Source organism: Chiloscyllium plagiosum, unplaced genomic scaffold (assembly GCF_037043375.1).
Source record: "Chiloscyllium plagiosum isolate Xiang-an unplaced genomic scaffold, Cpla_swu_hap1 HiC_scaffold_29, whole genome shotgun sequence".
NCBI lineage: Eukaryota > Metazoa > Chordata > Chondrichthyes > Orectolobiformes > Hemiscylliidae > Chiloscyllium > Chiloscyllium plagiosum.
This window is the reverse complement of record NW_028270167.1, coordinates 41686291-41712179: the sequence shown is the minus strand read 5'-3', so window position 1 is coordinate 41712179 and position 25889 is coordinate 41686291. Positions and strand designations below refer to the sequence as shown.

General features: G+C 42.2%; 1 protein-coding gene across 1 annotated transcript in view; it reads right to left on the bottom strand.

Annotated features, from left to right (window-relative positions):
- Positions 1-25149, bottom strand: part of tmem45b (transmembrane protein 45B) — a 49794-nt gene extending 24645 nt beyond the window's left edge. Inside the window, exons 1-2 of the mRNA XM_043676945.2 lie at positions 24999-25149; positions 5793-5988 (exon numbers count right to left, since the gene is read on the bottom strand). Coding sequence (XP_043532880.1) covers positions 5793-5967 — 175 coding nt within the window. The 5' untranslated portion in view covers positions 5968-5988; positions 24999-25149. The remainder of the gene's footprint in view (positions 1-5792; positions 5989-24998) is intronic.
- Positions 25150-25889: the final 740 nt, after the last annotated feature.

The following is a 25889-nucleotide window of genomic DNA, read 5'->3' as shown; positions in this document are numbered from 1 at the left end:
AAAGTTAAAAATCACACAACACCAGGTTATAGTCCAACAGGTTTAATTGGAAGCACACTAGCTTTCGGAGCGACGTTCCTTCATGAAGGAGCATCGCTCCGAAAGCTAGTGTGCTTCCAATTAAACCTGTTGGACTATAACCTGGTGTTGTATGATTTTTAACTTTGTACACCCCAGTCCAACACCGGCATCTCCGAATCATATCTCCTTGTGTTAGCCATCACCAGCTGAGGAAAAAGGCTCTCACTGTCCACCCTATCTAACCCTCTAATTATCTTATACGTCTTGATTAACTCACTTCTTAACCATCTTCTCTCTGACAAAAACAGCCTCAGTTCCCTCAATCTTTCCTCGTAATACCTTCTTCCATACCAGGCAAAATTGCAGTAAATGTCCTCTGAACCCTTTCTAAAGCTTCCACATCCTTCCTATAATGTGGTGACCAGAACTACACACAGTACTCCAGGTGCAGCCTTATCAGTGTCTTGTACACTCAATCCCCCTACCAATAAACGCCAACATACCATATGCCTTCCTAACAACCCTATCAATCTGGGTGGCAACTTTCAGGGATTTATGCACCTGGACACTGCGATCTCTCTGTTCATCTACACTGCCAAGAATTTTACCATTAGCCCAGTACTCTGCATTCCTGTTTCTTCTTCTGAAGTGAACTACCTCACACTTTTCCGCATTAAACTCCATTAACCACTTCTCAGCCCAGCCCTACAGCTTATCTATGTCCCTCTGTAACCCACAACATCCTTTGTCACTGTTCACAACTCTGCCTACCTTAGTGTCATCCGCAAATTTACTAACCCATCCTGCTATGCCCACCTCCAGATCATTTATAAAAATGACAAAACAGCAGTGACCCCAAAACAGACCCTTGTGGCACATTACTGGTAACTGAGCTCCAGGATTAACATTTCCTATCAATCACTGCCCTCTGTCTTTTTTCAGCTAGTCAATTTCTGATCCAAATCACGAAATCACCTTCAATCCCGAAACTCTGTATTTTGTGCAATAGCCTACGGCGTGGAACCTTATCAAACGCTTTACTGAAGTCCATATACACCACATCAACTGCTTTACCTTTATGCACCCATTTAGTCACCTTCTTGAAGAACTCAATAAGGTTAGTGAGGCACGATCTACCCTTCACAAAACTGTGTTGACTATCCCTAATCAAATTATTCCTTTCCAGATGATTATGAATCCTATCTCTTCTAACCTTTTTCAGCATCTTCCGCTGGACTTTACTTCATACCATCACGAAAGAATGGTATGATCTATCCTTTGTCATTCCAAAATCGAAAACATCACACTTCCTTAAATTGAACTCCATTAGCCACAGTTTTGTCCATTCACTTCATCTATCCTTTTGTAATTTCATGCTATCATCTACACTATCTATAATGCGCCTAACTTATAGGTAAGGACAAAGTTTCCTTTGCTGAAGGACATTAATGTGAACCAGATGTGTTTTTATATGAATTAACATTCATTTAAGATTTTAATGCCCAAATGTTATTGAATTCAAATTTCACCATCTGCCACTCTTGGATTAGAAGTTATACCCCTGGATTATGAACGTTCTGATCACCACCTTAGTGTGCAGAAGACCTTCATTTCCCATTCTGGATAATCCTCCTCTCTGTTGGGTTCTGTTCCCACTCAGCAATTAGACTAACAGCAGCCACTCTGACTGTGATTGAGAGAGTGACTAGAGACTTCAGGAAATCAGAAATGTGCTCAGGGAAGACACAAAACCAGCAATAATTAACATTTTACCAACCAAACATATTATTCATAGAGAATTACTTTTCTCAATGGGGAGGGTCCCCATTTGACCCCTCCCCCACTGTTTTGGGGCCATTTGCAGTCTGGGCCTGGGCCTGGGGTGTGGCTAGTGGTGAATGTGAATTGCTGCCAGTGAGACTGAGGGAACTGATAGACATTCTGAATAAGAGTCATCCTCAGGGCAATATGCCTGGTTCCTAAAACCATAACATAGACTCTAAGATATGGGAGCAGAACTAGGCCATTTGGCCCATCAGGTCTGCTCTTCCATTCCACCATAGCTGATATGTTTGTCAGCTCATTCCCCTACATTCTCCCTCTAACCCTTGATCCGCTTACTAATCAAGAACATATCTGTCTCTGTTTTAACTACGCTCAATGACGACCTCCACAGCTGTCTGCGGCAATGAGTTATATCAATTAACTAGCCTTTAGCTGAATAAATTCCTCCTCATCTCCATTCCAAAGTGTCATCCTTTCACTTTGTGTCTTCAGATCATATTCTCTCCAATTAGCCAGACATCTTCACTATGACCACCCTATCCAGGTCTCTCGGTTTCAATCAGATCCCTCCCATCCTTCTAAACTTCATTGAGTACAGACCCTCAAATGACTAGTCCTTCATCCCTGGGATCATTCTTGTGAACCTCCTCTGAATCCCCTCCAATGCCAGCACATCCTTCCTTAGATACAAAACTGCTCACAGTATTTCAATTGTTGTCTGACCAGAGCCTTATACAGCCTCAGCATTCCTTCCCTTGTCATCTAGCAATCTTGAAATGAATGCTAACAATGCATTGCTGGCATTGACCAGGTGATGACAATTGTTCTGAGTTGCCCACTCATTCTCCCTATTGTTAAACTCACATCAGTATTTGCACAAAGATGGAGTAGTATTCAATATGTAGTATTACAGCAGGATTGAAATGGATTCCTGAAGACTTGAAGAGAAATTGAGTTTCATTTCAATTGATTGAGCACTTCCCAATGATATGACAGTAAAGAACAGTGTTCCCAATTAATCTGGATATGTTCCAGGAGATGTCAACACATGACCCACCTTCGATGATCACTGTCTAGACTCTGGTCATGCAACACACTTGGGATCACGGATCCAAACCTGTGACTTTTCAATGTTTACCATCTGACTGAACATAAACTAAATGTCTAGAAAGGCAGGAGCTTTCTTTCTTTGGACCAATTCATGTGTTTTTGGGGAAAACAAGTACAACAGAGAGCTCACAACATTATTGCACAAACAAACTTTACTAATTCAATCTATTCTTCGGCGTGTATCATTCTGAATGTGACAGTGGGTGTGGTTGGATATACTATAGGCTTATAGAGTCATTGAGTCATGGAGTCCTACAGCATGGAGACAGGCCCTTTGTCCCAAATAGTCCATGCTTACCAAAATGTCCATCAACACTAACCCCATTTCCCTGCACTTGGCCCATACCCTTCTAAACATTTCCTATCCCTATATTTGTGGAAATGCCTTTTAAATGTTGTTAATGTACTCGCCTCAACCAGTTCCTCTGGCAGCTCATTCCATATGCGTACCACCCTCTGTATAAAAAGGCTCCCTTTCATTCTTTCTCCTCTGAACTTAAACTGATGCCCTCTAGTCCACGATTCTCTAACCCTGGAAAAAAGACTGAGTGCATTCACCCTAAGCATATCTCTCATGATCTGATACACCTCTAGAAGGTCTCCCCTCAGTCTCTGATGCTTTAAAGAGAAAGGCCCTAGCTTGAGTAACTTCCCCCGATAAGTCAGACCATTCTTGTAAATTTCTTCTGTACTCTTTCCAGTTTAATAATATCCTTCCTATAGCAAGGTGACCAAAACTGAACACAATACTCCAAGTGCAACCTCACCAATGTTCTGTAAAACTGCAACATAACTTCCCAACTTCTATACTCAATACCCTGACTGATGAAGACCGGTGTGCCAAAAGCCTTCTTCGCTGCCCTGTCTACCTGTGACTCCACTTTCAGAGAACTGTGAACCTGAACTCCAAGATCCCTCTGTTCCACTACACTCCTTAAGGCCCTATCATTCACCATTACACTCCTATCTTGATTTGACTTTCCAAAATGCAAGACTTCACACTTATCGATATTAAACTCCATTTGCCATTTCTCAGCCCACTTCCTCAGCTGATCAAGGTCCTGCTGCAATTTCTGAAAAACTTCCTCGCTGTCCATGATACCGCCTATTTAGTGTCATCAGGAAACCTGCCAATCATGCCTTTGTACATGCTCATGCAAATCATTGATATAGATAACAAACACCAATGGACCCAGCACCAATCCCTGAGGTACTCCAAGGGTCACAAGCCTCCAGTCGACAAGCATCCTTCCACTGTTACCCTCTGCTTCCTACCATTAAGCCAATTTTGTATCCAATTTGCCAGCACCCCCTGGATTCCATGTGATCTAATGTTCCAGAGCAGCCTATCATGTAGAACCTTATCTAAAACCTTACTGAAACATACAGACTACATCTACTGCTTGCCCTCGTCAACCTTCTGGTCACTTCATCAAAGAACTCTTAACAAATTTGTGAGGCATGATCTCCCACTCACAAAGCCATGCTGACAACTCTGAATCAAACCCTGTCTTTCCAAATGCATGTATAACTTATTCCTCAGAATCTTCTCAAGTCACTTATCCACCACAGATGTTAGGCTCACTGGTCTGTAGTTCCCAGGCTTTTCTTTGTAACCTTTCTTGAATAATGGCACAACATTCACTAGGCTTCAATCTTCTGGGACCTCACCTGTGGCTAATGATGATGCAGAAATATCAGCCAGGGTGCCCACAATCTTTTCTCTAGCTTCTCGCAGTGCTCTTGGACCAGGAGATTTATCCACCTTCATACATTCTAATATATCCAACATTTCCTCGACTGTGATATGGACTGTCCCCAAGATATCACCACTACCTTCCCCAAGTTTGCAAGTCTTCATGTCTTTCTCCATGGTAAACACTGAGGAGAAATACTTGTTGAGAATCTTACCCAACTTCTTTGGTTTGACATACACATGTCCACTTTGGTCCTTGAGGGGCCCTATTCTCTCTCGAGTTATTCTTTTGCCTTTAATACACTTAAAGAACCTCTTTGGATTCACCCTAAACTTCTCAGCCAAGGCTATCTCGTGCCCCCTTTTCGCCCTCCTGATTTCCTCCTTCAATAAATTCCTGTATTCCTTGTATGCCTCCAGGGACTCCCTTAGTCTATTGTGACAGTGTGTTAGTGTGTGTGCAGAATCAGTGACAGGGTGGCATGGTGGCTCAGTGGTTAGCACTGCTGCCTCATAGCACCAGGGACCTGGGTTCCATTCCTGCCTTGAATGACTGTCTGTGTGGAGTTTGCACATTCTCCCTATGTCTGCGTGGGTTTCCTCTGGGTGCTCCCGTTTCCTCGCACAGTCCAAAGATGTGCAGGTAAGGTGAACTGGCCATGCTAAATTACCCATAGTGTCCAGGAATGTGTACGTTAGGTACATTAGTCAGAGTTAAATATAGGATAATAGTCTGGGTGGGTTACTCTTTGGAGGGTCAGTGTGGACTTGTTGGGCCAAAAGGCCTGTTTCCACACTGTAGGTATTATACGAGTCTATGACAGTGTGTTAGTGTGTCTGTGCGAGGTCACTGTGACAGTGTGTTAGTGTGTGTGCAGGAAGGTGTGAGAGAGGGTGTGAGAGAGGGTGTGTGAGAGTGTGTGAGAGAGGGTGTGTGAGAGTGTGTGAGGGAGGGTGTGTGAGTGTGTGAGAGTGAGCATGAGAGAGGGTGTGAGTGTGTGTGTGTGTGAGGGAGGGTGTGAGGGTGTGTGAGGGAGGTGTGTGAGTATGTGAGAGTGAGAGTGTGTGTGTGTGTGTGTGTGTGTGTGTGAACAGCCACTCTGAGGATAAATGCCAGCTTCCTCACCAACTGATCAGTTCATTCTTTGGCAACAATCCCTCAGAGACTGAGAATACTCACCCACAAGTGAGAAAACAGCTTTGGCTATCCCCTCAGCAAATTCCACCCGCTCGAAGCATAGTCGGGATGTTTTCTTCTTCTTCAGGAAGAATTTGAGTGGATACTTCATAGACCACCAGAGTCCGAAGAGAAGGAAGAAACTGCCTGGCAGTGCGTGTCCTTTGAAATTTGCCATGAGCTGATTTGGACTCAAACCCTGTAGAGACAGATTTTCCATTAGATTGCTGGCTGTGAGAGTCCAGGCACACATTAATCTTTCATCATGTGCAGCCGTGGGATTAACCATTGATAACAACAACTTCCATTTATATAGCATCTTTAGTGTACTGACATAATAATAATGCACCTCCCAGGAACATCACTGAGCAGAGATTGGCTTTGAGCGAGGTACTGGGATAAGTGATCAACAAAGTGGACTTCAAGGAATATCTTAAAGGAACAGAGAGAGGAAAAGAGGTTTGGGAGGGAATTCCGAATTTTAGGACATAGGGAGCTGAAGGCACAGCCACCAATGGGGGAATAATTAATATCTGGGGTGTTCATTCCAGCAGAATTAAAGGAGATTTTGGAGGTGACTGTAGCTGGTGGAAATCATAGAGATCCAGGTGGTTCAGATTGTGAAGGGTTTTGAAAAGAATATGTGAATTTTAATTATCAGTGAAAACTCTGTTTCTTGTTCAACAGATACTGCCAGATCTAATCATTTTCTCTTGCATTTTCTGCGTTATATATTCCACCAGCTTTAGACAGACGTGACCTCACCTTCACAGGTCTATTCTTCTGTCAATTCAAATTTTTCAAAATACTCAGTTAGTATTGGTAGATGGATGTTAAGCTGACAAGAGTTGCTTTTTCCCATTGTCCTTTTTAGACAATGGAGGCTCATTTGAAACGTTGCAATTCAATGGCACAAATTCCAAGTCAAGAAAACTTTGGTAAGTTTAATTAATACCTCTTCAAATTTACCACTTAGTTTTTAACCAGTAGGTCTTAAAAGAAATAACAGACTGTCAAGATTAAGTCTCATTATTTGCTTCAGGACTTGGTGATGCCGGTGTTGGGGCTGTGGCGGACTAAGTTAAAAATCCCACAACAAAGCTAGTGCTTCCAAATAAACCAGTTGTACTATAACCTGGTATTGTGTGATTTTTAACTATTTTCTCCAATACCCTTCAAGTTAAATTAAATAAAATATTTAATTATTTTCTGCTTTTAGAAATATAATCTGCTCTTGGATTATACCAAATAACTCTTGTGAATGTTTTCTGTATACATTTGACTATACACTTGTCCACTAATTGTTCAGTTTGATTACTCCATTCAGTTAACATCTCATGCTTTTAAAATTAGCCTCACTTAACTTTAAAGCCTTGTTTTATCACTCACATTTTCCCTCTCAAATCTAAAATCAACTTTAATTGTATCATAGTCACTATTCACAAAATGTTTCCTCATCATCCGGTCATTAGCTAATTCTAGTTTGTTACTCAAAATTAGATTTAATATGTTGTATATCATTTTAAGTTGGAAGCAATCCCAAATATATCCAAGAAATTAATTGCCTTCATTAGTTTTGTTTCTTTCAATTTATGTGAAAATTAAAGATTTCCATTGTATTTTCTTTGTTTTTTGCTCAATGTTTTCCTGATCTCCCTAATTATTGACTTCTCCTGACTTCATTGAGATATCTGGGAGAAAGTGAGGACTGCAGATGCTGAGAGTCAGAGTTGGAAGAGTGTGGTGCTGGAAAAGCACCACATCCTTACTTCATCAGAAATGTGGAGGGGACGGGTGCTGAGAGATAAGTGGGGGGGTGAGGGTGGATCTTGGGGAAAGGTAAGTGGGATGGTGATAGGTAGATGCAGGGTGGGAGGTAATTGTAACAGGTGGAGTATGATCCACCTTGGAGTTGTGCATTTAAGAAGGAAATATGGAGAGTACAAAGCCAACATATTCCAATAAAAAAAAGGTTGGAACTATCAAATCCTGTGAATCCTGGATATCAAGAGACACATTTCATTGGACTGAGAGAAATAAAGGGAGGCTTATGGCACGAACAGAGGGCTCAAAACAGCAGAAGCCCTAGAGGAATATACAGTGTGCAAGAGGGAATTTAAAAGGGAGATTCGGAGAGCTAAAAGGGGATGTGAAAGGATACTGGCAGGTAAAATGAAGGCAAATCCGAGATTGTTTTTACATGTACATTAAGGGTAAAAGGATAACAAGGAAAAATGTAAGGTCCGTTAAGGACCAGTGTGCTAAATTGTGTGTGGGTCCAGAGAATGTAGGTAGGATTCTAAATGAATACTTTGGGTTGGTTTTCACTAGTGAGAGGGACAATATGTGGATAAGACCTAAGACCATAAGAAATAGGAGTGGAAGTAAGGCCATTCGGCCCATGGCTGATGGGCATTTCAACACCACTTACTTGCACTCTCCTCGTATCCCTTAATTCCTCGCGAGATTAAGAATTTATCAATCTCTGCCTTGAAGACATTTAATGTCCTGGCCTCCACTGCGCTCTGTGGCAATGAATTCCACAGGCCCACCACACTCTGGCTGAAGAAATGTCTCCTCATTTCCATTCTAAATCGACCTCCTCTAATTCTAAGGCTGTGCTCACGGATCCTAGTCTCCCTGCCTTTTGGAAACAATTTCCTAGCATCCACTCTTTCTAAGCCATGAATTATATTGTAAATTTCTTTAGATTTCCCCTGAATCTTCTAAACAGTAATGAATATAATCCCAGGATCCTCAGCCAGTCATCGTATGTTAGGCCTACCATTCCAGAGTTTATCTGTGTGAATCTTTGCTGGACAAACTCCAGTGCCAGTATATCCTTCCTGGGGTTTGGGGCCCAAAACTGGACACAGTATTCTAAATGGGGCCTAACCAGAGCTTTATAAAGTCTCAGAAGCAGATCACTGCTTTTACTTTCTAACCCTATTGAAATAAATGACAACATTACATTTGCTTTCTTGACAATGGACTCAACCTGCAAGTCAACCTTTAGAGAATCCTGCACTAGCACTCCCAGATCCCTTTGTACTTTGGCCTTATGAATGTTCTCACCGTTTGTAAAGTAGTCCATGCCTGTGCTCTTTTTCCCAAATTGCAAGACCTCGCATTTGCTCACATTGCATTTCATCAGCCATTTCTTGGACCATTCTCCTAAACGTCTAAATCTTTCCACAGCCTCCCCACCTCCTCAGTACTACCTGCCTGTCCACCTAACCTCGGATCATCCGAAAACTTTGCCGGAATGCCCCAGTCCCTTTGTCCAGATCATTAATATATGAAGTGAACAGCTGCGGCCCCAGCAATGAACCCTGTGGGACATCACTTTTCACCGGCTGCCATTCCGAAAAAGAACCTTTTATCTGATCTCTCTGCCTTCTGTCCGACAGCCAATCCTCAATCTATGTCAATAGCTCACCTTGAACCCATGGGCCCTCAACTTACTCAGCAGGCTCTCGTGAGGCACCTTATCAAAGGCCTTTTGAAAGTCTAGGTAGATAACATCCACTGGGTTTCCTTGGTCTAACCTACTTGCTACCTCTTTAAAGAATTCTCACAAACGTGACCTCTTCTTACTAAATCCATGCTGACCTGTTCTAATGTGACCCTGCACTTCCAAGAATTTAGAAATCTCATCCTTAATGATGGATTCTAGAATTTTACCTACAATCAAGGTTAGGCTAATCTGCCTATAGTTTTCCATCTTTTGTCTTGATCCTTTCTTGAACAGGGGGGTTATAATAGCGATTTTCCAATCAGCTGGGACTTTCCCTGACTCCGTGAGTTTTGAAAGATCATAGTCAGTGCCTCCGCTATTTCCTCAGCCACCTCCCTCAGAACTCTAGGATGTAGTCCATCTGGGCCAGAGGATTTATCCATTTTTAGATCTTTTAGCTTTTCGAGTTCTTTCTTTTTTTAATGGCTACCATACTCAACTCTGCCCCTTGACTCTCCTTAATTGTATTTATTAAGTTCTTCAGCTATTTCCTTATCTCCCAGCATGAGCTTACCTGCATCAGTTTGGAGTAGTCCTATCTCTACTTTTGCCTCTCGTTTGTTTCTTATGTATTGAAAGAAACTTTTACTATCATTTCTAATATTACTGGCTAGCTTACCCTCATATTTGATCCTCTCCTTCCTTATTTCTCTCTTTATTATCCTCTGTTTATTTTTGTAGTCTACCCAATCTTCTGATTTCCCAGTGATCTTGGCAACTTTATAGGCTCTCTTTTTTTCTATGATACATTTCCTGAGTTCCTTTGTCAGCCATGGTTGTCTAATCCCACACACCCCCCCAACCCCTCCACCCCACCTCCCCACCCCACTCTGTGGTAATCTTTCTTTTCATTGGAATTAATCTCTGTACTGTGTTCTCAATTACACCCAGAAACTCCTGCCATTGTTGCTCATTAGGCTCTGCTTCCAATCGATTTTTGTCAGTTCCTCTCTCATGCCCCTGTGATTACCTTTATTTAACTGTACCACCATTACAGCCAATTTTGCATTCTCTCTTTCAAACTGCAGACTGAACTCTGCCATATTGTGATTGTTGCTTCCTAAGTGTTCCCTTAGATCTTTTATAAAGTCTGACTCATTACATAGAACTAAGTCCAAAATAACCTGTTCCCTTGTGGGCTCCATGACTAGCTGTTCCAAAAAGCCATCTTGTAAACATTCCATAAATTCCCTTTTTTGGATCGACCGGCAACATTATTCACCCAGTCCATTTGCATATTGAAGTCCCTCATGATCATCGTGACCTTGCCTTTTTGACATGCTCTATTTATTTCCTGGTACATCTTGCTGGGAGGTCAGTACATAACTCCTATTATGTTTTTTTTTGCCTTTGTGGTTCCTCAATTCCATCCACATAGACTCCACATCATCTGACCCTATGTCATTCAGTGCCATAGATTTAATTTCATTCTTAACTAACAAGGCGACCCCACCCCCTCTGCCCATCTCTCTGTCTTTTTCATAAGTTGTAAATCCTTGGATGTTTAACTGCTAGTCCTCAACCCCCTGCAACCATGTCTCTGTGATGCCTACCACATCATAATCATTTACAATGATTTGTGCTGTTAAACCCAACCAACCTGTGGCACAGCATTTCAACTCCCCCTCCCACTCCACCGAGGATATGCAGGTCATTGGACTCATCCACCGCCAAACCACAACAACCCGACGGTCGGAGGAGGAGCGTCTTATCTTCCGACTGGGAACCCTCCAACCGCAGGGGATGAACTTGGACTTCACCAGTTTCTTCATCCCCCCTCCCCCCACCTTGTCTCAGCCGGATCCCTCCAGCCCGGCACCGCCTTCCTGACCTGCAGTCTTCTTCTTGACCTCTCCGCCTCCATCCTACTCCGACCTATCACCCTCACCTTGACCTCTTTCCACCTATCACATTTCCAACTCCCCTCCTCCAAGTCCCTCCTCCCTACCTTTTATCTTCTCCTGCTGAACACTCTCTGCTCATTCCTGAAGAAGGGCCTGTGCCCGAAACGTCGAATCTCCTGTTCCCTGGATGCTGCCTGACCTGCTGTGCTGTTCCAGCAATAAAGTTTCAACTGTTAATTCATCTACTTTGTTACGAATACTATGAGCATTCAAAGCACCTTAATGCTAATTTTCTTATAGTCTTGATTTCCATCACATTTAGTAATATGTCCTCAGTTATCTTTCCTTTTGCTTCATTCCTCATCTGCCTCAAACTTAAACCCTGCACACATGCTAACTGCTGCTTATCTTTCTACTTGATAGAAATCAGGGAGATGGTCTGTAAAACAATTAAAGAGATTAGCACAGATAGAGAGGAGGTTCTGAGTGCTCTGGCAGATTTAAAATCAGATTAATCTCTAGGGCTGGATGAAATCTATCCCAGGTTATTTGAGTGAGGCAAAGGAGGAAATAGCAAGATGCTTTCAAAAATTTTCAATTTCCAAAATATTCCCTTATCATCCGGCCACAGGGGAGGTGCTGGAGGACAGCCAATGTGATACTGTTATTCAAGAACGAGGCAAGGGATAAACCAGGAAACAACAGGCCCATTTAGCCTAACCTCGGTGGTAGGTGAACTATTGGAAGCAATTCTGAGGGGCAGATTTAATCTGCATTTGGAAACACAGTGATTAATTAAGAGTAGTCAGTATAGTTTTGTTGAAGGGAACTCATATCTGACCAACTTGATTGAATTTTTCGAAGAGGTGACCAGGTGTGTCAATGAGGGTAATGCTTTAGATGTAGTCTACTTGGACTTCAGCAAGGCTTTTGTTAAGGTAAGGTAAGAGCCCATGATGTCCAAGGAAATTAGGCAAATTGCATCCACAAATGGCTGAGTGACAGGAAGCAGAGGGTGATGGTTGAGGGATGTTTTTCTGACTGGAGGTCTGTGTGCAGTGAGGTCCCACAGGAATCAGTGTCGGGGCCCTTGTTGTTTGTCATCTGAAACAAGAATGTTGAAGGGCTGATCAGTAAGTTCCCAGATGATACAAAAATTGGTGGGGTTGTAAATAGTGGTGAGGATAGTCTTAGATTACAGGAGGATATTTATAGGCTAGTCAGATGGACTGATCAGTGGCAAGTGGAATTCCTTCTTGATAAATGTGAGGTGATGCACTTGGGCAGGACAAACAAGGCAAAGGAATACATGATGAATGATAGGACTCTGGGAAGGATCAGAGGGACCTTGGTGTGCATGTACACCAGTCCTTTAAGGTATCAGGACAGATGGAAAAAATGGTTAAAAAGGCATATGGTATATTAGTTGAGGCATAGAGTTTAAGGACATGGAGATTATACTGGAACTATATAAATGTTGGTTAAGTCATAGCTAGAGTATTGTGCACTTTATAGAACAGTATTGATAGCACTGGAGAGGGTGCAGAAGAGATGTACCAGGATGTTGCCTGGGTTAGAGATTATCACTTATGAAGAGAGATTGGACAAACTGTGATTGTTTTCCTTAGAGTAGGGGAGATTGAGAGGGAATGCAGTTGAGATGTATAGAATTATGAGGGGCATAGACAGTGTAGGCAGAAAGAAAAATATTCCCCTTGATGGAGGGATCAATGACCAGGGGTCATATGTTCAAGATAAGGGGCAGAAGGTTTTGAGGAAATATGAAGAAAAATGATTTTACCCAGAGGGTGATGTTTCCTAGTATTATGAGAATGTCTGATATATTAATTAAAGATTTCATTGACTGAGTGTATCAATATGTTATGGATTTTTTTGGAATTAAAACTTCACAAAGCAAAGGAGACAGGCTGAAACAAAGAAAATGTTGCATTTGCAAAGAAGACAAGCTGTTTGACAGGAGTCACAGAGTCTATGATATGTCTCCATAGATGTCACCTATGGTGGGTGTAATGAAGCTATTTAATTGTTGAACACTGTCAAAGTCTGAGTTAACTTCCCTTCAAAGGAGTAGCCTTTTACCTTAGTCTTTCAGTGAAAAGCCCCAAGGTTTGACAGGTGAAACCCACTGGAAGACCTCATCACCATAAAAGGTGGGTTCCTACAGAAATGCAAAATGAGCAGCTTTAACTGATCCCAAAAGAGACCCAGAACCACCACCTTGTGTGTAAAGAAACGTTGCCTATACAGCAGCATTTGTGATAATCGGTTGTTTTTTTTTAATTTACCTGGTAATTATCAAAGCATTCTTAAGGTAACACTTTTGCAGAATTTTCTATTAATTCCCCAGACTTGAGGTTATATATTAGGTTTCAAGAAGGGTCATTATACATATTTCCAGTTTAAAATTTTTATTAATAATCTTTACAACTTTACTTAAGTAGATTTTATTTACAATAAACTAGTTCTGTGTTTCAGAATTAGAATTCTTTCTGTGTGGAAACAGGCCCTCTGGCCCAACAAGTTGAACCTAACCTCTGAAGAGTATCCCACCCAAACCTATTCCTCTACATTTACCCCGACTCATGCACCTAACCTACATATCCCTGAGCACTATGGGCAATTTAGCATGGCTAATCCACCTAACCTGCACATTTTTTGGATTGTGGGAGGAAACCAGAGCTTACAGAGGAAACCCACACAGACGCAGGGAGAATGTGCAAATTCTATGCAGACAATCGCCCAAGGCTGGAATCAAACCCAGGTTCTTGGTGTTGCAAAGCAACAGTGCTAACCACTGGGCCACCATGCCACTACCGTGGTTTATATATACTTAAAAGTATTTCCTTCCTGAGACAGAAATGTTGGCGTGGGAACATGATGGTGGTATGTTGAAGTAGCAGGCAACAGGAAGCTCAGGGTCACTTTTATATACAGAGTGTGGGTGTTCTACAAAGCAGTAACTCAGTCTGCATTTTGTCTGCCCGGTGTAGAGAAAACCACATTGATAGCAGCAAATACGGTAGAATAGAAAGACTGCTTGACTTGAAAGGTGCATCTGAGGCCTTGGATGGTAAAGAGGGAGGCAGTAAATGGGAAGTAAATAATATCTTCTGTAACTGCATGGGGTATGAGGAGATATTGGGATTGAGGACAAATGAACTCGACTGTCCTGGAGGGAATGGTCCTTATGGAATGTTGTCAAGATGGGACAGGATCTAGATTCATTTCCCTGCAGTGTGGAAACAGGCCATTTAGCTCAACAAGTCCACATTGACCTTCCAAAGAGTAACCCACCCAGACCCATTTCCCTCTAACTAATGCACCTAATACTATGGGCAATTTAGCATGGCCAATTCACTTGACCTGCACACGAAACCAGAGCATCAGAGGAAACCCATGGGGCAAATTGTGAGACACAGGGAGAATGTGCAAACTGCACACAGACAGTCGCCTGAGGTTGGAATTGAACCCGGGTCCCGGTGCTGTGAGGCTGCAGTGCTAACCACTGAGCCACTGTGCCACCTGGGTCTGTGTGTCTAGTGGTGGTACCCTGCTGGAGGTAACAGAAATGGTGGCTTATGATCCTTTGAATGCTTGGTGGGGTGGAAAGTGAGGACCAGGGGGACCTATCGCTTGAAGAGAAGGGCTCAGTGTTGAAGGGCAGGAGATGGGTCAGACATGGCTGATGGCCCTGTCAATCATAATGGTGGGGAATCCTCACGGATTCATAGATTCATCCAGGGCAGAAAAGGCCCTTCAGCCCATTAAGTCTGCTATAACTTGCATTTTGTCAGCACGATGTGGCGACTGACGAATTGTGGATATTAGTTGGATAACGCAAACTTTGTACTGTATGGGTACAGCGAGTTTCTATTAGCGATCTTCTACAGAGCGAGTTTCCACAGAGGTTTTCCATAGTGCGATTTTCTATAAGCACAAGGTTGCAGAGGAACACAACTGTCACGTTATAACAGAATGGCCTCGGCCACTAAAGGCGTGCTACTCCCAATTTCCTACACTTGTCCCATATCCTTGGATGTTATGATACTTCAAGGTTAAAAATCACACAACACCAGGTTATAGCCCAACAGGTTTAATTGGAAGCACACTAGCTTTTGGAGCTACGCTCCAAAATCGCCTGATGAAGGAGCGTCGCTCCGAAAGCTAGTGTGCTTCCAATTAAACCTGTTGGACTATAACCTGGTGTAGTGTGATTTTTAACTTTGTACACCCCAGTCCAACACCGGCATCTCCGAATCATGATACTTCAAGTACTCATCCAAACATTTTTTAAATATTGTAAGGTTTCTGACCTCCACTACCTTCCTAGGCAGTGCATTCCAGATTCCCATCACCCGCTGAGTGAAAAAGATATTTCCCAAACACCCCCTGAATCTTCTGCCCCTTACCCTAAACCTATACGCTTTTATGATTGATCCCTCAACTAAGGGGAACTCTTGCTCTCTATCCACCCTGGACTTACCCCTCACCCATGTCCTCCTCAGCCTTCTCTGCTCTAAAGAAAACAATTCAAGCCTATTTAGTCTCTCCTTATAACTCACTTTCTCCATCCCAGGTACCATCCTGGTGAACCTCTTCTGTTCCTCCTACAGTGCTATCACCTTCCTGTGGTGAAGTGACCAAAACTGCACACAGTTCTCCAGCTATGGCCTAATCAAAGTTCTGTACAACTCCAACATTACCTTCTTGCTCATTTATTCTATGCCATGACTGATGAATGCGAATGTCCCATATGCCTTCTTAACTATCCTATTCTTGTGCTCTGCTGACTTCAGCGATCTGTGACTAATTACCTCAAAATCCCTCTGTTCCTCTAAGCTACCCAGTGTCCTGCTATTGATTAAATATTCCCCCATCTTGTTTCTTCTTCCAAAATACATCACTTTGCATTTATCAGTTTTAAATACCAACTGCAACTGGTCTGCCCATTTGTCCAACCCATCTATATCTTCCTGTAACCTACAACCATCTTCTTCACTATTAGCCACTCTACCAACCTTGGTGTCATCTGCAATTTTGCTGAACATTATCCCCCACATTTTTATCTATATCATTATGTATATAACAAACAATAAGGGTCCCAGTACTGACCCTTGTGGTACACTGTTAGACATCAACCTCCAGTCACTTGCACAGCCTTCTACCACTAACCTTTGTGTCCTAGTACTTAGCCAGTTTCGGATCCATCTTGCCATGTTTCCCTCAATTCCATGTGCTTTAACCTTCTCAATCAGTGTCCATGTGGCACCTTGTCGAAAGCTTTGCTAAAATCCATATAACTACATAAACTGAACTTCCCTCATCCACACACTTGATAACATTTTCAAAATATTCTAACAAATTTGTTAGGCATGATCTCCCTCTGACAAAGCCATGCTGAATAGCCCTAATTAACCCATGTGCTTCTGAATGGGTATTAATTTGCTCCTTCAGAATTTTCTCCAATAGTTTCCCTATCATTGACATGAGACTCATCAGTCTGTAATTTTCTGTTCATGTTGTGATGACGATGCTCCTTTAACAAGGTTATTCTGTGTTTTTTTCTTTTATTCAGAGGGGTCATAAAGGCTGAGGTTCGGATATGTCTGAAAATACTTGAAAAAAGGGGAGTCCTAGGTCAGGGTTTGGTTTTGTTTGGTTTGGTTTTAGGAAGCAGTCTGTCGGTAGCTGCCAGTCAGGTTTTAGTTGGGAGCCCAGAGATGGTGCTGGACCCAAAGAAACAGCTTAATGGTACTTCTCTCTCTCTGACATCTCTCCTGTAAGAACCTGTGTCTGATTTTACCCTCATTTGCCAACGGAGTGTTTATGGGGATGTTGCAAGTATTTGGAACAGCATCATTAAGTTGTGCTAGAGTCAATTAACTTTTCAGATAGGTTATGTTATTCTAAAATTGGCTCCCTTTTGTTCGTGTTTAATTCAGTAGTCTGTAAATAAAATCTGTTTTGTTTAAAGCCGAGTGGTTGGGCCAGCTGCATCATTCCTGGAATATCCACTTTACCCTTTCTTAAGACAACTAGAAAAGTTAGGGCCTGGGCTACCTTCTTGAAAAGCTTTGAGGGGGTCTAGCCTGGTTCGTAACAATCTCTACCACTTCTCTTAAAAAACTGAATCACATCAGCTGTCCTCCAGTCCTTTGGCACTTCCCCCATGACAGGAGGGGAATTAAAAAATTGTGTCAGAGCCCCTGTCTCACCTCCCACGGCAGCTTGGGATGCATTTCATCCAAGCCAAGGGATTTGACCATTTCTAAGTCTGGCAGAGCCTGTAATACCTCCCCATTTCCTATTTCAAACTGTGCAAGTCCTCACAATCTCTTTTCCTGAATTCTGTACCTACATTCTCCTCTTCCAATGAGAAGACTGATGAGAAATATTCATTTGATACTTTTCTAATATCATGCAGCTTCACACATAGGTTGCCTCCATGGTCCCCAGTGGGCCCTACCTTTTCCCTGGTTAACCTCTTCCCTTTAATGTATTTATTGAATATCTTATGATTCTCCCTGATCCTATTTGCAGGTCTTTTCTCATGCCCCCTTTTTGCTCTTCTCATTGCTTTCTCAAGTTCCCTCCTGCACTTCTTGTTTGCCTCCATGGGCTGCAGCTGAATTTCTCCCTTTAGACTCACTAAAAGCCCTTCTCTTCTTCCTCATCCAGTTCTGAATTGTTCTCGACATCCAGGATTCTGTGAACCTGTTGCTCCTAAATATATCTCTAAACAGTACATGTTGGACCTGTACTCTCCTCAGCTCCTTTTTGAATGCCTCCACTGCACCTTGGTTGAGGAAAAAGGTGGACATTTCTGAGGTCTCTCCTGTGGAAGGTGGTATCATCAGAACAGGTACAATGGAGATGGAGGAGCTGGGAGTATGGAATAGAGCCCATTCACGAAGCAGGGTGTAAAGATGTATAGACATGGTAACTGTGGGAGTTGGTGAGTTTGTATCAGGTGATGAACCTCTCTCCAGAAATGAAAACAGAGATTGTAGAATCCCTACAGGGTGGAAACTAGCCATTTGGCCCAAAAAGTCCACACCGATCCTCTAAACAGTAACCCACCCAGACCCATTTCCCTACATTTACCCCTCACCTACATATCCCTGAACACTATGGGCAATTTAGCATGGCCAATTCACCTAACCTGCACAACTTTGGACTGTGGGAGGAAACCCACGCAGTCACGGGGAGAATATGCAAACTACACGCAGTTACCCAATGTTGGAATTGAACCTGGGTCCCTGGTACTGTGAGGCAGCAGTGCTAACCACTGAGCCACCATGTCACCCCTGAGATGTCCAGGAAGGGAAGAGAAGAATTAGAGATGGACCAGATGAAGGTGAAGCCAGGGTGGAAATTAGAAAGGAAATTGATATTTTTTTTTCTAAAGAATGAACGAGGAAAGAGCACTGATAATGTCATCAATGTAATAGAGAAAGAGTTGTTGGGAGGGACCTGAATAGGACTGGAAAGGATGTTCCACATACCACACAACTCACAATAGGCAAATCAATGAACAAAGAGAAAGAGAAATGAGTTGGTTCTCCATCTAACTCAGCTGTAACCATATGCTCCCTCAATTTCATCATTTCTATTTTGTTTTTAACAGCTTTGTTTGTTATCACTTTCTATACATTGCTCTGAATGTGGATACTATCTCAATCACTGTTTTAAATCTTATCTTTAGGTTGTTAGGTTTAACTATTGCTTTGTCTAATCTCCTCCTTCTCTGTTGATTTAAAGTCCTTTCCACATATTTATCCTTCCTGTGTAAACTTTGATCATGTTGATTGGGTGGAGTCCACTTCAGTGGATACAGTTTCTTCCTACGTTCATGTGTTTATTGTTTATTTAAGAATGTCAGGTAATGGGCTCCAGCTTTGTGGAACACCTGATGTGCTATTCCAAATTTGTTAAAATTATAATACAATTTCCAGCAAGTATAATAGTAACAGACATATTTTCATATTTATTATCCAGTGAAAACTCTCACTGGGACTTCAGATATTGGGGCTCACCAAATACTAAAACACAAGAAGTAGGAGCAGTATTGGACCATTTGGCCCATTCAGTCTGGTCTACTATCCAATACAATCATGATTAATCTTGATCTTCAACTTGTTGTTCCTGACTGGATGATATATCTTTTGATTCCCTGAGATCATTCCTTTCAATGGCTGACGCCCTACTCCGAGACCCTGACTTCACGTTTTTGGGTCCCAGCCAAGGGAACTATTTTCTCAGACCTAGACCCAGGTCCTTTCTAAGATGGTAGTGAAGGAGGAGGCAACATCCAGGTTCCTGTGCCCAGGGCTAATCTACTCAATCTGCTTTTTTGTTGTCTTTCCTTTTCTTTTTTTATCTCTCTTTGGCAGAAAGCGGAATGAAGGTGTCTTCTTTGCAGTGTGGAGCATGGAGACAGCTGGTGAGCCTGCAGGAGGACTCTGACAGACAGCACCAAGGCAGCTGGTGAGTCTGGAGTCTGTGACCTCGAGGACGATAGTGAGAGAGTCAGTGAGTCCAGAGAGGAACTCTGGAATTAGTGTGGAGGAGGCTGCTGGCAGAGGGTTGAGCATGGGGACCCAGTATCGGCTGCTACATCAGCAGAGCCTGTTGGGGGCTTCGGCATTGCGTGGTTTTGACCCAGCATCCAGTAGCCTGGGAATTCCTTTGAGTGGCTTTTGCAGTGCCTTCTTTCCCGGGATGGGCAACAAGTTTGGCCTTTGGGCCAACTTCTGCAGAGACTTGTGGCCTGGGATTCCAGCAGCGTGGTGTGGATGGCCTGCTTTGGTGGCGATTTCCGGCCCAATATTCCAGCAGTCTGGCATAGAGGTGTTGCAGTGGTACTGAGTTTCCCAAATCCAAGAGCCGGGAATTGAATTAAGATCGACTTTGTCTTTATTCTTCATAAGTTTTTTTTATCTTCGCCTTCTGTTATTAATATAGGCACCATGGGTATGGCAAATTAAACAAAGAACAAAGAAAGTTACAGCACAGGAACAGGCACTTTGGCCTCTAAGCCTGCGCCGATCCAGATCCTCTATCTAAACCTGTCACCTATTTTCGAAGGATCTGTATCCCTCTGCCCCTTGTCCATTCATGTGTCTGTCTAGATACATCTTAAATGATGCTATCGTGCCCGCCTCTACCACCTCCACTGGCAACACATTCGAGGCACCACCACCTTCTGCATAAAGAACTTTCCACGCATATCTCCGTTAAATTTTTCCCCTCTCACTTTGAACGCGTGATCCTAGTAATTGAGTCCCCTACTCTGGGAAAAAGCTTCTTGCTATCCACCCTATCTATACCTCTCATGATTTTGTAAACCTCAATCAGGTCCCCCCTCAACCTTTGTCTTTCTAATGAAAATAGTCCTAATCTACTCAACCCCTCTTCATAGCTAGTACCCTCCATGTCAGGCAAAATCTTGGTGAACCTCCTCTGCACCCTCTCCAAAGCATCCACATCCTTTCGGTAATGTGGTAACCAAAACTGTACACAGTATTCCAAATGGGGCCTAACTAAAGTCCGATACAACTGTAACATGACCTGCCAACTCTTATACTCAACACCCTGTCCAATGATGGAAATCGTACCGTATGCCTTCTTGACCACTCCACCACCCTGCGTTGCCACCTTCAGGGAACAATGGACCTGATCTATCTGTACATCAATACTCCTCAGGGCTTTTCCATTTACTGTATAGTTGGCTCTTGAACTGGATCTTCCAAAATACATCACCTCACATTTGTCCGGATTGAACTTCATCTACCATTTCTCTGCCCAACTCTCCAATCTATCTATATTCTGTTGCACTCTCTGAGAGTTCCCTTCACTATCTGCTACTCCACCAATCTTAGTGTCATCTGCAAACTGGTTAATGAACCACCAAATTATTCCTCCAAATCATTTATGTATATCACAAGCAACAGTGGTCCAACGCGGATCCCTGTGGAACACCACTGGTCAGAGTTCTCCATTTTGAAAAACTCCTTTCCACTACTACTGTTGATCAGCCAGTTCTCTGTCCATCTATCTGGTACACCCTGGACTTTATGCAATTTCACTTTCTCCATCAGCCTACCATGGGGAACCTTATCAAATGCTTTACTGAAGTATATGTATATGACATCTACAGCCCTTCTCTCATCAATCAACTTTGTTACTTCCTCAAAGAATTCTATTAAGTCAGTAAGACATGACCTTTCCTGCACAAAAGCATGCTGCCTATCATTGATAAACCGATTTTCTTCCAAATAGGAATAAATCCCATCCCTCAGTATCTTCTCCAGCAGCCTCCCTACCACTGCCATCAGGCTCACTAGGCTGTAATTACCAGGATTATCCCCGCTACCCTTCTTAAACAAGGGACAACATTAGTCATTCTCCAGTCCTCTGCAACCTCACCTGTGTTCAAGGATGCTGCCAAGATATCTGTTAAGGTGACAATATTTCCTCTCTCACTTCCCTCAGAAACCTGGGATAGATCCCATCTGGACCTGGGGACTTAGCCACCTTAATGCATTTTAGAATACTCAACACTTCCTCCCTTCTTATGCTGACTTGACCTAGAGTAATCAAACATCTATTCCTAACTTCAACATCCATCATGTCTTTCTCCTCAGTGAATACCAATGCAAAGTACTCAAGTATAATCTCACCCATTTTTTCTGACTCTACGCATAACTTCCCTCCTTTGTCCTTGAGTGGGCCAACCCTTTCTCTAGTTACCCTCTTGCTCCTTATATAAGAATAAAAGGCTTTGGGATTTTCCTTATCCCTGTTTGCTAAAGATATTTCATGACCCCTTTTAGCCCTCTTAATTCCTCGTTTCAGATTGGTCCTACTTTCCGATATTCTTCCAAAGCTTTGTCTGTTTTCAGTTGCCTAGACTTTTTGTATGCTTCCTTCTTTCTCTTAGCTAGTCTCACAATTTCATCTGTCATCCATGGTTCCCTAATCTTGCTATTTCCATACCTCATTTTCACAGGGACATGTCTGTCCTGCTCTCTAATCAACCTCTAAAAGCCTCCCATATATCAAATGTGGATTTGCCCTCAAACAGCTGCTCCCAATCCACATTCCCCAGCTCCTGCTGAATTTTGCTATAGTTAGCTTTCCCCAGTTTAGCACTCTTCCTTTAGAACCACTCTCGTCTTTGTCCATGAGTATTCTAAAACTTATGGAATTGTGATCACTTTTCCCAAAGTAATCCTTGACTGAAACTTCACCCCCTTCCCAAGTTGGACTATTTACATACTGCTCTAGAAAACTCTCCTGGATGCTCTTTACAAATTCTGCTCCATCTAGACCTCTAACACAAAGTAAATCCCATTCAATGTTGGGAAAATTAAAATTCCCCATCACCAACACCCTGTTGCTCCTAATCTTTCCATAATCTGTAGGGGTGTGGAACGCACTGCTTGCAACAGTAGTAGACTCGTCAACTTTAAGAGCATTTAAATGGTTATTGGATAAACGTATGAATGGAATCGAATAGTGTAGGATAGATGGGCTTCAGATTGGTTCCACAGGTCAGTGCAACGTTGAAGGCCTGTACTGCACTGTAATGTTTATGTTCTGTCTACCTATTTGAACCTCTATCTCATGTTCACTGTTGGGAGGCCTGTAGTACAGTCCCAACATTGTTACCGCACCCTTCCTATTTCTGAGCTCTGTCCATATTGCCTCACTGCTTGAGGCTTCCATAGCGCCCTCCTTCAGCACAGCTGTGATATTCTCACTGACCAGTACTGCAACTCCTCCACCCCTTTTACCTCCCACCTGAAGCACTTGTCACTTTTTCTTTGTAAAATAATACAAGTGACAATAAATGATGATTACATTCTATTTTACATTGTCAAGTTGCTAAGAACTGGATATTTCAATGAAATCATCAGCAGGGCTAGAAAACGATCACTCTAAGTTCCTTCCGTGAAGTTATTGATGCTGATTGTAAATTGCCAAAGCCCCAATATTAATTCTTGTGGCACAGTTGTTGCAAAAAGGTCCTGGTTATTCCTACTCTCGGTTTTCAGTCCGTTGACCAATCCTTAAGCCATACTAATATATTGTTTCTCATGCATGAGCCCTAATCTTGTTGAGCAAACTGTTGTATGGAACCTGATTTCCTTTCTGACAATTTAAATATGCTACATCTGTCGGCCAATCCTTTTCTAAGTCTGCTGGTCACACATTCAACAAACAATATGAGATTCATCAATATGATTTCCCTTTCATTTGACTATGTTGACTACCATATTTTGATTTTCCAAATTACCTGTTACAAATTCCTAAACGACAAATCCTAGCATTTTCCCTCCAACTGAGGTCAGGCTAACTGGTCCATAACTGCTCCTTCCCTGAACTGCAGGGTTAGGTTTACTGCCTTTTAATCCATGGAAACATTGCAAAATTTTGGGAATTCTAGAAGAACAAGACTTAGAGATCCACTTTTGCACTTTCTCTGCAGCTGCCTATTTAAAACAAAAACATTAGGATGATGGTTGGCCAAAACAAAGAATTTGTTCATTTTCCATTATTTTCACTTCAATAACAGTGATTACATTAGATCCCTCACTCTTATTAGAATTGGTCCCAACTATTCCAAACTAAAGATTTATTTAATGCTCTCGCTACCGTTCCCCATCTGTTTCAGGCACGATATGGCCTCCTAACATGCTGTAACTCTTTTGTGATTGTAATTTCTTCTGTCTCAGCCTATGAAGTGCCCAGTTATTTTAGCTAGTCTTTCCCTTTTTGCATTCTTGGAGAAGCTCTTCAAATCTATTCTTTTGTTTTGGTTATTTTCCTCGCATTTTACTTACCCCCTCTTCAGCAACTTCTTTTGCACTTTTCTGATTTTAAAAACCCTTTCAGTTCTTGTGTTTACTAATCTTTTAACAACATGGTAACACTCTGTTAATTTAATACCACCCTGCTACTTGGCCACGGCTGGACCACCTTCTCAGAGAAGTTTTTAATCCCCAAGATACTTTCTTGAAACATTGAGTTATTTCTTTAAATGTTAGCCATTGCTTAACTATGTATTCACCTAGTTTCTTAATCATCCTCAGTAAATGTTGCCCTCATACCTCTATTAGATATTTAATTTAAGATCCCAGTTTCAGATTTTTCACACCTTTCTCAAACTTAATCTGAAAAGACACTTAAGAACCTGAGTGGATCCTTTGTTATGACTTACTCTGCCATGCACTGAGCTCTTGGGATTGACCTCTCATCAGCCTTTCCTCACCAGCAAGGCTCCTCCTATTACCTCACTGTATGGAAACGGCACAGACTGAAGTTTGAAACATCCCCCACCCCAAAATGGTCTGTCTCAGTCGTACTACATAAACTAGTTGCAAGAGCTATTTTTAAAATTTGTTAATTAAAGTTATCTTCATCATATAATTAGTCACTTTTAATGCATTTTACTTTATCTTCAATTATAATGATGTAAAAATGTGTGCGTACTCACACACGCCACCCTCCCTACTGCAGGCTCTTTGCTGTGTTGTTGTCCCACTGCCAAAACTCAAAAGATTTGAACTTGTTCCATTCTAAAAACGCGCTTCCATTTCAGAAGTTTCTAAATGACTTCAAAATTAATTATTGATTCCTTTATAAATCAAAACACTGATGGAGTTGATGAACTTAGTACAGAATCTGAACCTTGAATACTTTTAGTTCCTTGTTCTGTCCAGTTCAATAACCTCTGGCTCACATTTTCGTGTCAGAACCTGGGCAGCTACTGATAGACAAACAGAGCAGACACACACAGTCCACACACATATGCAAACTTACCAATGTTTGATAGAGTTTATTGAAGTGCTGTGAAATGAAATCCTCGTTTCTTTTGACCTGTTAACTTGCTCACACGTCTCCAGATCTTCCTGAGTTTCACAATAACAGGTGCAGGGTACACCTGCTTCCCAGGAAGGAGCTGTGTGTTACATTGCCACTCCCTGAAGCTAGCCTGATAGAAGACTGCCACCACTTGGACCAGGCTGGCATGACAAAACATTTGTCTGACAGTGGAACTCCACCCAGTACATGCACACTCACACATCCATAATGGCTTCCTTCATCATATCAAACTGGTTCTTCAAAAACAATCAACAAAAGAATTCCTCCACAATTGTATCCAGGACCCATGAAATACTTTAACAACACTCTGTCAGGAAATTCTTCTCAGTGCCTCCTGTAAATTATTCATTTATAGAATCATTGAAGCAGAGAAGGAGAGACCATTCGGCCCATTATGCTTGTGCTCTGCTCTTTGCCAATTAGGCCCATGCCCTTTTCTTTTCTCCATAGTCTTATATTTTTCTTCATGTGTTTATCCAGTTCTTACCACGGCTTCTTCTTCCAATATCCAGGCAAAACCTTTAAATTCTTCTCTGTTCTGTTATTAAATCTGATTAGTTATTTCTTCTTTGGTGAGATCCCTTCTCTCTCTCTCCTTGGTTTCCCAGTCCTATGGAGTTGTAGCCTGACCTACTGTCTCCACTGTTCATTCATTGTGTGTCCAGAACTAAACATTGTATCAACATGAACTCTGATCAGGATTTAGGGGCATATTTCAACCTTAATGTCCGGTTGAGAAATGACGAATAGAGAGATGAAATCTGAATTAAATCTTACTTTCACTAAGTCTGAGTTACATCGTTTTTTTGGAGGTTTTCTCACTATGAG